A 16,981-nucleotide genomic window follows, 5' to 3' on the forward strand; every position below is an offset into this window, starting at 1 on the left:
TGATGGATGGATGATGGATGGATGATGGATGATGGGTGGATGATGGATGGATGATGGATGGATGATGGATGATGGATGATGGGTGGATGATGGATGGATGATGGATGATGGGTGGATGATGGATGGATGATGGATGATGGATGGATGATGGGTGGATGAAGGATATGGATGGATGATGGATGGGTGGCTGATGGATGGATGGGTGGGTGGGTGGGTGCATGGATGAATGAACAGGTGAGGGAGAGGGAAAGAAGAGGAGGAGGTAAGGTTAACCTAATTTCAGAAATCTTTCAAAATATGATGTGGCACTATGTAAATGTAAGCTATTTCTATTATTTTTTCATGTCTCTTTGGTTCCAAGTTCTACTGATCTTGGTAGATGTCAATTGTGTTAGATGTGAGCCATTAGCTTCACAAACATTGTTGAGTACCTACTGTATGCCAGGTACTAGCCTGAGGCACTGGGGACACAAACATGGGCAAGACACAGCCGTCTTTCAGGGGAGTCAGGCCTGTGGCAGTAGGGGTGTGCTGCATCTCCAGGGCTCGTGCCTCCTGCACATGGTGGTAGGTGCTCAGCGAACACTGGCTGAGTCAACATAAAAGGTAAAGCCTGAGGACTGTGCAGCTGTGTGGGAGGCGTGATCGATTCTGCCTCAGGGAGGTGACGGATGCTCCCTAGAGGTGCCACCATATCGTGGGGCTCACCTGAGAGAGAAGCCAGTCGGGGCAACATGAGCAGCGGGGCAACATGACCATCAGGGCAGCGGGGTGGAGTACGGAGCTGGGAGACACACATGCAGAGGACGGTGAGTGGTTTGGGGCTAACAGGTGGGGTGGAGGAGGGAGGTGAGAAATCACACAATGGGGAGAAAAGCAGTAAAAACACCAGCATGGGACGCACTTTCCTGTTCACCATTTCAGTGACTAGTGTGCAGCCGTGCAGTTGGCAGAACACGCATCCTGCCTATTTTACAGGTGGGCATACTGAGCCCGGCAAGGGCCAGGCCACTGCAGAACTGAGGCCACGCCCCTGCACCAAGTGACTCCTGGCCTCCCTGTCATGCCCATCACGTGGGAGCCTGTTCAGCCCATGCTCTTCCCGCCTGACCCCTGCAGGAGCCCTGTTTGCAACTCTCCTCACCTCTCTTTCCGAGTAATTAATCCCCTTGAGGAAGCCGCATGGACATGCGCTAAGAAACCGCTTCCTGCTCCTCTGAGAGGCCCCAGGCACCTGCCTCCTTGCAGGAGGCCTCTAGGAATGACAGCCAGGGCCGTGCGATGAGGTGAAAGTGTGGTCTGGGGGGCCCATGAGGCAGCACCCACCCCCAGCAAGCCCTGTCCTGTGCAGCAGGGCCAGGCCAGCAGGTCTGGGTGAGAGACAGGGTGGGAACACCTGGGACCCATCACAATCCCAGGCCAGATCCTGATGGGCTGCCACAGCGGCAGGTACATTCCCACCTGCCAGCTCCAACCACACCTGCCAGCTCCGACCACACCTCCCAGCTCTGCTCTCAGTTTATCCTGACACCTTCGGGCAACATGGCTACCTTTTCCAGGAAGCCTCCCCTGGTTTCCCCAGCCCTCCCTCCCTGAGACATTTGTGGCTTTGCTATCAGGAGGCACTTGGCTGACTGCGTGATGTTGGAGCCCAAGCTCAATAAACGTATTCTGTACAGGGCCAGATAGTAAACGTTTTAGGCTTTGTGGGCCATATAGTCCCTGGTACAACTACTCTGCTCTATGGTTGGAGTGCAAACACAGCCACAAGCAATTTGTAAATGAGTGAGCATGGCCGTGTGCCAATAAAACTTTACAGTAACAGACAGTGGTGAGCAGACTGGACCCATGGCCACAGTTTGCCAGCCCATTGTAGGTTGGATCATGTGACTCCCTCAAAGCCCCCTGGTGACTCCCAGCTGCCCACATAATATCCAGGTGTCTCATCGGCACCAGGCACCACTGGGGCCAACGTGTCACTCCTCAGAGCCTCTGCTATCACTGCAGTTGCCAGCAATGTTCAGCTCTCATTCACTGGGCACTTACTGTGTGTTGGGCACTGCAGTGGACCCTGGAAACACGGTAGTGAATAGCCAGCTGTGTCTCCCAGGATTCAGTTTGGTGAGGGACATGGAGAACAAATGAGCACACAATGAACGTACGATTGACACAGCGGTGCAGGCCAGGGACGAAGAGCAGGCCGGGGGAGGGCACATCGTGGGGACCTGGCTGTCCAGAGGGCCAGAAGGGTTCCATGAGATGGGGACAGGCAAGGCCGTGGGGAGCAGGATTCAGGTGGGGCTGCAGAGGTGGCCTGCAGCCAGGCCACACAGGGCCCCGGGAACCGTGTCAAAGATTTGGGTGTAAATCAGTGAACTTCTGCTAAGTAGCAAAACATCCCAAACTTAGCAGCCAAAATAACCATCATTTATTTCCATTTATTTAACTTACAATTCCATAGATTAGCAACTGGGGCTGGGCTCAGCTGGAAAACTCTTCCAGCCTTGGCTGGGTTCATTCATTCATCTGTCATCAGCTGCAGGGTTGGCTTGGGGCTGGCTGGTCTCGAAGGGATGGAGGAAGGGATAGAGAAATAGAGGGATGGAAGGATAGAAGGAAGGAGGGAGGGAGGAAAGGATAGATGGATGGATAGATGTATGGATGGATGGATGAATAGGTGGATACATGGATGGGTGGATGGATGGATGGATGGGTGGATACATGGATGGGTGGATACATGGATGGGTGGATACATGGGTGGGTGGATACATGGGTGGATGGATGGAAAGAGAAAGAAAGTCTGGTGACCCTTCCGCTATTTACAGTTCTTTATGGTGCCAATTTATGGAGATTGAGTACCCTTCACTGAGTCACATGTCTGGGAACTGGTCTTTCCCTTCCTCTCTTAGAGGAACAAGACTTGGGATTGCTGGTCACTTGGAGGGCATTTCAGGGGGCCCCTTTCTGCCTTCATTTCAGAACCTGGGCTGGCCAGTTAGCTCAGTTGGTTAGAGCACAGCCATGTAACACCAAGGTCAAGGGTTCGGTTCCCCATACCAGCCAACTGCCAAAAAAAAAAAAAGAAAGAAAAAAAACAGAACCCTCCCTCCCCTGATGGTGCCAGTGAGAGGCAGGCTGTAGTCCAGCAGAGAGCTGCCCACCAGGCTTGTCTTCAGCTGTCACTTCAGAAGTGTACAACCTCTGGGTCAGAAAAGGGGTGCAAAGGCCACCTCTGCCAACTCAAGGATTTTGGCACCGATGCACTCCCGGCAAGGCAGAGCAGGGCTGTGAGACTCCTTCAACATCTAATAAAAGGCGCTCAGCCCAGCAGCTTTACTTGCCTTTTAAGACTCACACCTGCGCCCGAGTGCCAACAGCTCCCTCAGGGCTCATGTTCAAACAGAATGTGGCTGGTGTCTGCACCTGCATAAAGGGGACAAAGGTTTGTCTTTTCTCCTTGTTTGAATTTCTGGCCTGCAGTTCAGCTGGACACCATAAATGCTTAGGAAATGAAGTCCCTCCAGACACATGTCTGTGGGATTGTCCCTCTCTTTGCAAACTGCCCCTCCCTAGTTTTCCAAAACGAAGACAGTGCCAGTGCTCTGGGCTCCGTTCTTCTCCTATCTTGACACCAAATAGGATCTATGCCTATCAAAGGCAGGGCCACCGAGATAAAAACACCCCAAACCCCTTCATGCTGCTCTTCATTACCCACTACAAGAGAAGTAGAAAGTTCTTCCAACACACAGCCCCAGCCTGCGGCTGAGGGCCCCACACCCGGTGCACAAGCCTGCACGAAAGGCGCCAGCTGCAGCTAGCTCCTCTGATGACAGTTGTAGACTCCCTGCCAATCAAAGCCAAAACTGATCCTCTGTTCTTTCCCAACTCATTCTCTCCCTTCCAGAAAGTTCAGCAGTACACAGTCATCGTTCAGGCCACAGACATGGAGGGAAACCTCAATTACGGCCTCTCGAACACAGCCACAGCCATCATCATGGTGACAGACGTGAATGACAACCCACCGGAATTCACCACAAGCACAGTGAGTCCCTCTCACGGCTGCTCTGTCTGGTCGGAGGCACTGGGCAGACAACGTGGTCGCTGAGAGCCAGGCAGCAGGTGGTGCGCGGGGCAGTTCACTCTAGGTGTCTGCAGCAGGGAGGCCGTAGCCTGGCCAGAGAGGGGCTGCTGGGGGCTGGTAGGGTCACTGTGTTCCACTCAGCACAGTGCCGCACGGGACCTGTGAACTCCAGAGAAGGTGGCAGGTGGTGTGTGGGCTGACGTCACAGCTGCTTTTGGAGGCATGTGTGTGGCTGTGTGTGGCTGTGTGTGGAGTGGCATCTGCTTGGGGGACACCCAAACAGGGCCTTGAACAGGGCCTTGGACAGTCCCCGCATGCGGCCCTCAGCTGGCCCCCTGTGGCCTCTGTCAGCAGAAAGGAAAGTGTGGGTCGTGACTGGGCCCCAGCCCGGCTACTCAGGACCTCAGTGATCAAGCATTCCTGGTGGATATCGTGTGTCCACTGAACAAATGTCACTGAAAGCCCACTGTGGGCCTCGAGCCCACAGTTCACAGAGAGCTGAGCTCTGCCCTCCTGGAGGGAAGAGCCTAGAGACAGCTCATGAGTCACCAGCTCCCACTTCCTCTGGATTCCAACAGAGCAGCTGTGGCACAAGGAGAGTCCCCATCCCATGAAACCCTCGGGGGTCACTTGGCATCAGCAGACGTCTGACAGACCCACTTGCAGCCATGCATCAGTCTTCAGGGGTCCTGGCTGCTGCTGTCTTCCTGCTCACCAGCCAGCACCCTCAGCACGACTCCCAGCTCCTTGGAAAGCTGCCCGCGTAGACCCCAGGGCAGTGCTGACACAGTGGGCCCGTGGCCCGGCCAGTGTCCTCCAGAAGAGCACGGGAGCAGGGGCCAGGCCAGGACTGCAGAGCGGCAGGTCGGCAAGGGCCCCAGCAGGCCGTGGCCGGCTGTGGCCAGGGTGCTGAGTCTCAGCATCTGCCTTGCCCCACCGTCTCCTGAAGCCAGCCCTGAGGGCCAAGTGATGAGGGGCGTGAGCCAGTAAAGGTACCAGTGGTGACGCCAGCACCAGCACCTCTGCAGAGCACCTCCACCGGGCACCAGCAGGGCTTCCCGCCAGCCTCTGAGGGGTGGGGCCCCATAATGGATGCGGACGCTGGGGCTGTGGAGGTTAAGCCCCTTGCCCAGAGCCGCACAGCCAGCAAGGGGCAGCGGCTGGAACCGGACTCCACAAGCTGTGCCGAAAAGGAAGGAAAGGGAGGGAGGTGCAGGGACGGAGGGAGGAAACGGCTCCTCCCACAGAGCAGTCCTCCCTGGGGGGGAGGGGAAACCCCCTTGCACAGCACCCCCTCCCGCAACCCAGGCTGCGGCGCCTGTGGGCGGTGAGTGCACAGCGCCATCTAGTGGGCAGATGGCAGCATGGGGAGCCGGCTCAGGCACCTGCAGACCAGTGCGGGCCTCTGGGTGCCCCTCAGGCTCCTGGTGGCAGAGCAGCCAGGAGCTCGTGGAGGATTCGACCAGGCCGAGCCCCAGCTGGGGAAAGCACCCATGCAACTGGCCAGGGAGGCGTTCCAATGGCTTGGAAAACGGCCCCCTTCTCTTTCCTGGGCTTCAGTTTCTGTCTTCCATCTGCCAGCCGGAGGGCAACGGGCAGTAGAGGCTCAGGCCCAAGGTCAGAGGGGGAGGGGCCTAGTAGAATAACAATACCCAGGCCCCAGGACCCCAACGGGTCCTCACCCACAGCCAGCCAGGCAGACCCAGCTGCCCTCACAGTGAGAAAGACACTCCCAGAAGGGTTGCCAAGCAGAGCCTTGCCCTGTGTACCTGCTGTAACGATGACAGGGATGCACAGCTGTCCCTGAGATGGTCATACTGGGCACTGGCCCATTAGCAGGCAGGCTCATCCCTCTCTGCAGCCATCTTGGGGGCACCATCTACCCCTCCCCCCACTCTGCAGAGCAGGGGACTTGCCCAGGGGAAAGTAAGTAAGGGACCTCGTACTAAGGAGCCAAGCCAGCAACAAATTCAGGCCTGAACCTGCCCGTGGCATCTGGCACCATCCATGGAGGTCCTGGGGCAGCCCTGCAAGTGCTCAGAATCGTCTGCTGAGTCAGGGCCTCAGCTGGTCCAGGGCCGGTGGTGAGGGTGGCGTTCCAGAGACTCAAGCTTGTCTCGCGCCAGCCTGCTGAATTCCAGTTGTCAGGGTGTGATGGAAGTAGCTCTCCTGACCATGGGGAACCCCACACACACACACACCTGCCCAGGAACTGGCCTTGGGACCTGTAGTCACCATGGAAACCAGGGCAGAAGGAAGCCAGGCCAAGTCCAATGACAGGTTTGTCCCCAGCAGGAGGAAGGGGCTTGAGGGACTGTGGTGACCCAAAGGGGTGGGGTCAGCGGGTCAGAGGTCAGTCAGCCCCCTGTTTGGGGAAAAACACCATCAGGATGCTGAGGAGGCATCACAGGGTGATGGGGCTGGCAGCAGCCCTCAGAGTCTGGAATAAGCTGCTCGGAGCCCCACCTGCCCCCCAGTGTGTACAAGTCTCAGTCTCCCCATCCAGAAACAGGGTGCATGCTGCCTTGCTCCAAGCAGGGAGCATGCTCTATCCCACCCACGTGTGAATTTCCCAGGTGACTAGGTCACATGGTCATGGAGGGAAGGGGTGCTCATACACACCTAGGGCCAGGATGGCCCTCGGTGTGTCCCCCTCAGAACGGGTGACAGGTGAGCCCGCAAGACACTGTCTACTCTTCATTGTGGGAGTGGGTGGGGCAGAGGGGCTGGCAGGACGGCCACACCGCCATACACAGGCAGGGCTATTTTTATCAAGCCTAATCAAGAACAATCAGGAGAAGCTAAAGAGATGCAGGGGGATTTGCATGATCTGATTCCTATTCTTAAATGTTAATTAAAAGTTATTTTCCCTTCTCCTGCTCCCTGCACATGGCTGCACTGCCCGCCATAAGGCTGAGTCAGGTTGCACAGCCGGAGCCTACTCTGCACTCATGCTTCCTCCCAGGGTGAGTGTGGAGTCTGCTGGGGAAAGAGCCGGTGGTCCCAAAGGACACCACCTTCAGACCCTGCCCTGAGGGCCTCCTGTTTGCCACATCCAGAGGTCCGAGAGTGAAGGCCCCAGGGACAAGAGAGCTGCCCTGGAAACCCAGCATCAGGGCTAGCCAGCCTTCCTCCAGCCCAGCCCCATCCCCAGCTATTCACATGCCTGCAAGGAGGGTCTCCTGGAGTCAGGAAGCCCAAGCACTGGCCCCCTCTTGGTGCCTCTGAGCTGTGTGACTGTGGGCTGGATAGGTGGACCTCTCTGAGCACCAGAATGTTAATCCCCATTTTCCACCGACGTGTAAAACCATCTCAAGGTATTGCCAGGAGCATCTGCTGATCTATGTGAAAGCTGAACAGTATAAATCTGCTCTAAAAATGCCAGGGTGGTGCCCAGACCTCCATCCCAGGGGCATCGAGCTGGGAGCTGAGCAGATGAGGTTCCAGCTTTAACAGACCTGGAGTCCTGTCCCAGATCAGCCTTTAACAGGGAGGCTTGCCACAAAGTTGCCCACATCTTCTAAGCCCAGTTTTCTCATCTGTTAAGAAGAGCGGTGGTTGAAGGTACATCATTGTTGCTGTTTAAAAGTTGCACATGATAAGGCATGATTTGCTTTTACGGTATGTTTTAATGAGTGATCTAGTCCCCATCCCAAGGCAGGCGTGAATAAAATTAGGTTAGTGTTTTGAGCAAGGAGGGGGAGTCATGTTGTTTTCCTCCCAGGGTCTCTGAAGGCAGGACGAGGAGGGGGCCCGCCACACGCTCGGCCAGTGTCCACTCTTATCACAGTTCACATTTACACAAGGATCGCTCATTCAAAGGGGTTAAGAATGGTTTTGGCAGAGGCAGGGGGTCCACTGAATTTAGGAGCCCTGGGGTCTGTGGACCCCAAATTTTTAGGTTCTTGAAGCGTCTGCCCCAAGAAGCCCAGGGACCATGCATGTGGCACCATCCTCGGGCATAACCTGCCTGGCTGGGAGGAGAGGCAGCCTCAGCTTTTGGGCTAGACAGATGATGGCCCAACCTTGGCACCTTCCTGGGGACTGGCAGGGCGAGCCCAGGGCGGCTCCCATCAGCAGCTGCTCCAGCCCCTCAAGCCTGAGAGCGACCCAACTCTGTCCAGGCCCTGTGTACCCCTCTCTTCCTCGGCTCCTCAGTCACATGTGCAAACCCGGAGAAGGGAGAACTGCAATCCAGCAGGAACTCCTGAGAACAGGAGTTTGGCATCTTAGGATTGGAATGGACTCAGTGCCCTTAATTATGCTCAGCTGCGCAGTGCCAACCTCGGCCATAAATAATTAATTGGAGCCAGCTTTTCTGAGCACTGAGGTGGCGGCCACAGGGGCCGGGGGGCCAGAGCTCCCATCCCCACCTGACTCCACACCCCACCTCCCTGCCCCTCCTGCCAGGCCAGCGTTCACCTCCCAGGGGCACTCCTAAGAGCCCTGCCCTGGAAGCACAGCATGGCCAAAGACAGTGGCACGTGGGACTGGGGTCTGAGAGGGGCAGCCCTGGGGTGGGGACACACAGAACTCACAGTCCCTGGGGCAGGAGGTCAAGACTCCAGTATCCCTGGCGGATGCCAGTGATGCTCTCTCCACTCTCCTTGAGCTCCCTGGATCCTCCAGTTCTGATGTCTGAACTCAGAACCCAAAAGATAACTGTTATTGTTTTACTAGACAGAAAACTAAATTTCAGAAATTAAAAACATTATAATGTCCAAAGGGGCAGCCATGCTGTAGATGTTCCAGTGGAAGCGGACAGAACGGAGGAACCACAGCCGGCGGCCCCAGGCGGCTCCGAGGCAGTGGCACAGACCACAACCTGGCCAGACAGGAGCCACCAGTCCACTCTCAACCATGCTAATTAAAGTGACGGGTCTTTTGGGTGCCAGCCGGGTGAGAGGACCAGGCAGGGGAGGTGCTGACCCTAAGTAGACGCCCTTGTCAGGGCCGGGCTCAGGCCAGAAGAAGCAGCTCCAAACCGCACTTAAACGACCTGCAGGGGTGGTGGAGGGGGCGGCTCGGGAGGACCAGGCCCCTCGTCAAGACCCACCCAATGGTTCCAGCGAACGGGACAACAGTAACAAAAAGCACCAACGCCATCCAGCCATGGCGGGGGCAGGGAGGAGCAGCAGGAGAACTGTGTTGTTCGTCTACACCTGCCCCGTGCAAAGAGGAGAATTAACATGAGTGCACCCGCCTTCCTGGGAGACGCCGGGCCTCAGTGGGTACCGGTCACCAGATGCAAAAGTGAAGGTCACAGCCAGCCACAGCTCATGTTTACCAGATATCGAATCACTGTGACCCCTCCAGCTGCAAAAAAACCAGCACAGAAAATGGGAGGGGTGGGTAGAAACTGACTGCAGCAGCAGGTGGCAGAGATGGACGTCTTCTGTGTGGCATCGGCCCAACGAGCTGCAGGAGCTGGAGCAGTTGAAACAATGCAGGGTCGCACCCTCGGAGGCCAGAGGCCGGAGGTATCTCACCTGCAGGCCTGCGGGCGCATCACAGATGGACATTTCAGACATGCCGGTTAGCACACACGCACTCATACATGACAGGCGGTGAAAATGGGTCCTCGGAGCCACATCTATGGGGGGCTCAAGTTGGAGGAAGAGCAGCCTCACTCTGCCCCTCAGTGGACACGTGGACCCCCAGGCTGTCACCTGGCCCGGGTGCAGGGGCAGCCAGTGCTGGGACTGCAGCAGCCGGGGCCTTGTGGCTCCCTCTGAGCTAGCTGGAAGTGGCAGGCAGGCCTCCACTGGGTTGATGTTTGGGGGACAAGGTGACTCACTGGAAGGAGTGCCCTGGGAGGCCACAGGAGGGTGTGGGGGGCTGCGGTGCTCTCTCACAGTTGGGCACCTTCTGAAGGCCGTGGTGCCCGGAGCCCTCGGAATCGGGCACCAGTCAGGCAGCTGCTGAGAACCGATAAAGTGCAGGGACCCGTGCCTCCCCGGCGGGCTCTCCAGGTGACTGGGTGAGGCAGGGGCACAGTGTTCATGCCCAGCCCTCCCTCATGGAAGCTGAGGCTGGAGAAAGACCTGGGATTCAGAGGGAGGTGAGTCCAGGTTCAAGTCCTGCCACGTCCACTAACCAGATAGGCAAGCCAGGCGAGTTTAGATCCAGGACACATTTCAGAGAGTCACCAGCCCTGCCTGCCATGCTCAGCGAGGCCCAGAGGGGCTGCAGGACGTGCTCAGAATGTCACAGCCTAGGGAGGCAGAGCTGAGAGCCACTCCCAGGCCACCAGAATTGTGCCTGTGGTCGGCCCCTCTCACCCATTCACAGAGACCTGCATGGGGAGTGGGCTGGGTTCAGTCTCCAGCTCCGTCACTACAGCTGTGTGACTGTGGGTGAGTTACTCAGCCTCCTGGGGTCCCACTTCCTTGACTATGAAATGGAAGTCATGGTAACACCTGAGTCACAGGTTCCTGAAGATGACACATCGAAGGGACCCACAAGCGGGAGGTGGGGCTGCTTGCCATGTGTGCGAACACCCGACTTCTCCCCACTGGAGACGGGACTCCCACGGCCCTGGTCATGGTCACGGTCCTGCATAGTGGAGGTGTCTTTAAAGTCTTGCTGGACATTGCGTGGGTCTGTCTGTCATTCTGCATCCTGACAGCCGCTGGCATCTATGAGGATAGCTGAGTATGTTTTCCCCAAGTCTTGGCTGTCCCTCTGTTCTCACCCAAATCCTCTTCTATGCTAATGTGACCCTCCCCTGGGAGCCGTGTGGATTCTGCCTCAGAGCCAGGATTGTGCTAGAAGGCCCTCGTAGAAAGATGAAATCCACCTGCCTCTCGGGATGGGTGTACATTTGAATTCTGGATTATGGTCGAAGCAAGAAATTCCATTCCAGTGCTCTTAGAATTTTTTCTTTTCCAAATATCTGCCTGTGCATCCCATAGGGCCTGAGAGGCTTTCCCCATGCCTGAAAATCTGAAAAAATTAAATTAAAAAGTCATTATGGCTGGGGAAGTTTAATAAGAAAATCCTAAACCAGATTTATCAGCTAAGGCCCTTCTTTGTGAACCTTTATTAAACTTGCATGAATTAAAATAGATTCTTTGTATGAACTTCACCCAGAAGTCTGGAAGGGAACAGGCGCAGGGCACACAGCTCTCCGTGATGATGGGAACCCTGCTCCCAAGGATGGGAGCAGAGCAGGGAAGGTGTCAGACGAGCCCTTGCTGAAACTCAGGTGACCTCTGCAGAACCCACCCGGTTGTTTAAGTAGAGATGGATGCTACCAAAGAACATGAGTGGCCTATGCAATCAGAGGAGAGGGTGCATCAGGCATGGGAGCTGCTCTACCGGGAGGGCCCTGCTGTCCCCACTACCAGGCATGGAACCTCAGCCCTTGCCCAGTGCTGGATGGGATGCCCCGCCTTCTGCTTCTGCCAGCGCCAAAACTGAAGGCATCTCTGCTGCTCCCAGAATCAGACCCTCTCCGCCTCTCTCCTGAGTCACAGTCATGCAGGCGTGTCTGACTGGCAGGTTCAAGGTCACCTAACCCAGTTGTGGCTAAGAGGAAGCTGGGAAAGCAGTTTCTGGAAAATAAGGAAGGGAATTCAGAAGGTACTGGGAGCCAGGAAGCCTAACCGATGTCCACTAAACTGACCCTGGCAACTTGAACAAGAAGAGAATACCTCGTCTCTCAGAAGCTGAGAAGTCCTAGAAAATCAGACTTCAGGCACAGCTGGCTCCAGGCTGCAGCAGTGTCACTCAGACCCTCCCCCAGCCATGTTTCCTTTGGGCTGGCTTTGTTCCCAGGCTACTTGGCAGCCCCCACCCCACCCCGAAACCTTCAGACTCTTGTAGTTACAATGCCCGGGCCAGGCGCAGGGGCACCAGAACCAAGCCCTGACTGGCTGACAGAGGTCATGTGCCCATTTCTGAACCAGTTATTGAGGCTGGGGTTCAGGGTCTGGATAGTAAATATTTTTGGCTGTGGTGGCCATACTGTCTCTGGCACGACCACTCAGCTCTGCCGTTATAAAAAGCAGCTACAGACAATATGTAAATAAATGGGCATGGCTGTGTGCCAAGAAAACTTTATTTACAAAAACAGGCTACAGGCTAAATTCGGCCTTGTAGTTTGGTGATCCCTGTGCTAGACCAAGCTGACCAGAGCCCCTAAGGAAACTTGGGTGACATGGGCCCAGGAACAGAGGTGGGTAGTCCTGGTCCTCCCTGCCGCAGAGCACCTCTTAGTCATGGTTCTGGCTCTGGACCAGAAGCTGGCCCCGAGCAGACTCGTCCTTCCCTCCTGGGGCACAGGACCTGGCCACGGCCCACACCTCCCTCGCAGCCCCGTGCACTGGCCCTCACCACACATGCACCTTGCCTGTGCTCACCTTCCTGTCACCTGTTAGAGATGGCAGTCCCCATGTCATGAAAGATGAGTCCAACCTCATTCAGCTCTGGGTCCCACAGCCTCTGGGTGGCAAATGCACTCAGAACAGACCGAAGATCTGCCATGGCGATGCCCAGGAGCTACAGGGCCCCTGGATTCTGGCAGGCTGCTTTAGGGCACAGTAGTGTCCCCGATAGAGGGAGTAGTCCTGGGCCAGGCATCAAAGACTAGCCACGTGTGCTGCAGGCAGGGCCTGGCCAGCGGGGTGGCTGTACTTGTGGGATGTCTCCGGGGAGTACTGAGGTCCCAGCTCACAGCATATTTAGCAAACTCAGATGCGCAGGAAGTTCATCAGCTTTAAGTCACCGGGGGGCAACTTTGCAGGCCTGAAAAGCCCCCACCCACCCCAAGGTGGGGGCTTCCTCTCCTCTACCTGGAGACTTTCCCAGCAAAGAGTATGTAATGGGACCAGCTCCCCCCCTCCCTGGAGACCACCAGGAGGGGCTTCACATCATCCCCCATACCTCTAACCTACCCCCAGGGACCAGGTCATCCCTGCCCTGACATAGCTGGTACCACCCTGGGCCTCCCCAGGATGACCCACCTCCTCCCACCCAGCCTCAGGCATTCCTAAAATGTGTTCACAGTCCCCTCCTGATGTCCTCCTCCCCATCACCCTGTGCCTGAGGCCCGGCTGCCCAGGCCACCACCAGGCCACAGCCTTAGCAGAGGTGTTCTGTCTCCCACCTGGGACCACAGGACCCCAGTCAGGCAGGGCAGCCCCTGGCCCCTCTCACCCCCTCCCTCCAGCCCCTGCTGTCCCTCCAACGGACACCGTTCCTACACACCGCGATTCTGTGCCAAGCGGCGCTGTCTGTGCAACGAGAACACCAGCTCCCTGAAGGCAGGGCCTGTCTGTCTTGTTGGGGGATGGCCTGACCCCTGGGTGGCCCTGCACATATTCGAAGAAGGGATGGGTGAGCCACGAAGCCTCCCCTCCTCCAGGGCCTGGGGCAGCCTCTCCAGGCGCCCCCCACCCCCATAAAAGCCCAGCCCAGGTGTCCATCCTCTGGCTCCCGGCTGCGGCCACCTGGGTCAGGAGCCAAGGAGAGCACAGGGAGCCCAGCCCACACTGGATAAATAGGGTGGCGGTGGTGGCCACTATCCACTGGAAGTTTCATCAAACACCATCCTCAAATCCCGCAATAGGATTTTTTATTGCTGAGCGTTCAGCATTTACGGGCACCTGCTCCACAGACAGCATCATTCACCTGGATGAGATCCCACTTTGGATAAATTCACCATTTTTCTTCCCAACAAGGTATTGTATGGGGATTTGGACACCGTGTGTGCCAGGCGACAGTCAGGGGCCCTTGGCATCTGGTCCCCAAGCTGGGCCGGGCTGAGGGTTTTCAGCTGAGCGTTGGCGTCCTAGCCTTTGAAATACAGATGGACTGTGAGCTTGTCTGGGATGAAACTGGAATCTTTGTCCACTCTTGACAGGGCAGCTGACCTTGGTGTGGTCTCATTGCTCCCACTGGGTTTCGGTCTTTTTTAGGAACACAGACACAGCTCCTGTCGGGGAAGGGGACAGGAAGGTTTCACTGTTGTGCATTGATATGCAGGCTTCTGCTCGTTGGTTCATTCAGTCATAGACAGAGATGCCTTGTGGGTTGGCAGGGATGCTCCCACCTGTGTGGCCTTGCACCATGTTTGCCCAATGCCGTTGTCCCCTGGCCAGGGTCTCCATGTCCCCATGCCTCACTCACAGTGGATGTTCATGAAACACGGCACTGGCTATTCAGGTGAGTCTACATTGTCATGGTCCCCTTTTCCCCCCAACTCTGTGACTCCTGGCTTGGAACCTGGACTCTCGGTCCCCTCTGCCCGTTGAGGCCCCACTTTTGACAGATGCTGTCAGGGGCCTCCAATGCCCGTGCCAGCCCCTTCTCCCTTCACTTCACAGTGCCCCTCTGGTGGCTCGTGGTGGCCATGGGAGGCCACTCTGGCCAGTGGTGTCAGCGGAAGGCCACTGGGGTGTGTTCCAGGAAGGCTCATTTTGTTGTCTAAAGGACAGATGTGCTGGAGGGAGAGGTCCCTTCACCTTCGACCATGATGTGGAGATGATGGGCAGAGCTGCAGCATCCTGACCACAAGGAGTCCAGAGAAGGACAGAGCCACCAGCCTCAATGTCCCGAGACACACAACCACTGCCGGCCACCCATGGCCTGCGGTCTCCTGTATTCTGAAGAAGTAAGCCCTGGGCCCAGGCCCCATCGGTGCGGTTTCCTGCTCGTTGCACCCTGAGTTCCAGGCCCAACTCCCGGCCTGGGGTGATGCCCTGCACACAGCAAGTGCTCAAATGCCAGGTCGTTGTCACTATTCCTAGGGGACCACTGCATTTTTAGAGGATGCAGCATCCAAGTTAGGAGAAAACAAAAGAACAAAATCTCGCCCTGCTGGAGAGTGCGACTTGGCACAATCACTTCAGAAAGCAGCCGGGCAGCATGTGCTGGAGCCGGACCTGCCCTCTCAGCAGCTGCCACAACGGAGCACCACGGACCAGGTGGCGTGAGTTCATGAAGCTGTCCCCTGAGCACGCCGCACCCTGGGAGTCTCTTCTTCCACTTACAAGGACACCAGTCGTACGGGGTTAGGGCCCACACTAACAGCTTGTTTTTAATCTAATCTCCAAATACTGTCACGTTCTGATGTATTGGGGGTCAGGGCTTCAACCTATGAAATTGGGGGATACAGTTCAGTCCCTAACAGCACCCCACACCAGGACCCCGCCATGTCCCTCCCAGAGACATTCCCAGCAGGAAGTAGGAAGGTGTGTGGACATCCACCGCAGACACGCAGCAGCCCTGGTCCTGACGCCGATGCCTGTCCACGGTGGGAAGGACAAGCGACCACAGGGTGGTGGTCACCCCTCACCCACAGTCTCACTCTCCAGAGTTTCAATCACCCACGGCCAACTGCAATCCAGAAACGGGAGCACAGGACGGTACAATAAGATATTTTGAGAGAGAGAAAGAGACCTCATTCACGTAACTTTTATTACAGTATATTGTTATAATTGTTCTATTTTATTGTTAGGTATTGTTGTGAATCTCTTACTGTGCCTAATTTATAATTAAACTTTGTCATAGGTGTGTGTGTACAGGAGAAAACACAGTGTATGTAGGGATGGCGCTGCCCACAGTTTCAAGCATCTGCTGGATCTTAGAATGTGTCCCCATGGATAAGGGGGACGACCATACACTCACACCACGGAATTCTGCTCCACAACTGCAGCTGCACACAGCATAGAGGAATCTCAGAGCCACAGTGCAGAAAAGGCCAGACACAAAAGATGTGTGCTGGTGGTTTTTCAACATAAAGTACAAACCCAGGCGAACTAATCCATGGCACTAGAAATCAGCAGGGGCTGTCTAAGTCTCCCGGAGCTGCTGTAACAAATGACCACAAATGCGGGGCTTAAAACCCACAGAATTTTATTTTGTCACAGATCTGGAGACCAGAAGTCTGAAATCAAGGTGTCAGTGGGGCTGCACTCTCTCTGAAAACTCTGGGGCAAATCATTCCTGCTTCTGCCGGCCATCCCAGCCTTCCTGGGCCGTGGCCGCATCACTCTGTCTCGCCTCCGTCTGCACGTGGGCCTCTCCTCTGACTGTTTTCTTCTCTTCTGTCTTTGTCAGATCTCCCTCTGTCTCCATCTTACAAAGTGCATGTGATGGCATTGAGGGGCCTTCCCAGATAATCCAGAATAATCTCCCCATCTCAAAATCCTTAACCTAATCACATACCTCTCCATGTAACATGACAGGGATTGGGACATGGACATATCTTGGGACCACCACTCAGCCCACGGCAGGTGAGAATCTCTGTAGCCTGGAGGGGCTCCTGGGTGGGAGCCGTGTCCATGCCACCCGGTCCGTGGTGCTCCATCGTGGTAGCTGAGCTAAGACAGGCAGGTTCAGCTCCAGCGGACGCTGCCCAGCTGCTTTCCAAGTGGCTGTGGCAACGCGCACTCCCAGAGCGTGTGACATCTCATTTTGTCCACGTCTTCTGTTTCTTGATCTGGATTCTGGTTACACAGTGTGTTCCATTTGGGAAAATCTACTGAGCTGTACTCATGTGATACATGCCTTTTCTGTGCATATTTTATACTTAATAAAAGCATCACAATTTTTTTAAATATCTATAATTCAGTCTAAATCTCTGATCCTCCAGAGAAGTTCCCACTGCACACCCACACCATAAACTCTAGAATCTTCTACAGTATTTAAAAGTTCGCCATGAGAGGCTTGAGACATCTAAACCTCAGACCCAGAAGCAGGAAGTAGCTCCTGGGGATGTGAGGCAGGATGTGAGACTGGTGGCCCATCTGCAGGACCGAGGTGACATCCACCTGTCCGCTCCCCCTGCTGAGTCAGTGTGGCTAGCAGACTAACCTGGGCCCCTCGGTGTCAAACAGCAGAGGAGCTCACAGATTTGGAATGAGAGCTGCATCTCTCAGAACTCTCTGGAAATGT

The 16,981-nt window shown here is 55.9% G+C and overlaps 1 protein-coding gene across 1 annotated transcript in view; it reads left to right on the top strand.

Annotated features, from left to right (window-relative positions):
- The window catches only part of CDH4 (cadherin 4), a 646,328-nt gene that overhangs the window by 602,744 nt on the left and 26,603 nt on the right, over window positions 1–16,981 (top strand). The window contains 1 exon segment of the mRNA XM_063107192.1: window positions 3,905–4,042. Coding sequence (XP_062963262.1) covers window positions 3,905–4,042 — 138 coding nt within the window.

The sequence above is a fragment of the Cynocephalus volans genome, chromosome 1 (genome assembly GCF_027409185.1).
Source record: "Cynocephalus volans isolate mCynVol1 chromosome 1, mCynVol1.pri, whole genome shotgun sequence".
NCBI lineage: Eukaryota > Metazoa > Chordata > Mammalia > Dermoptera > Cynocephalidae > Cynocephalus > Cynocephalus volans.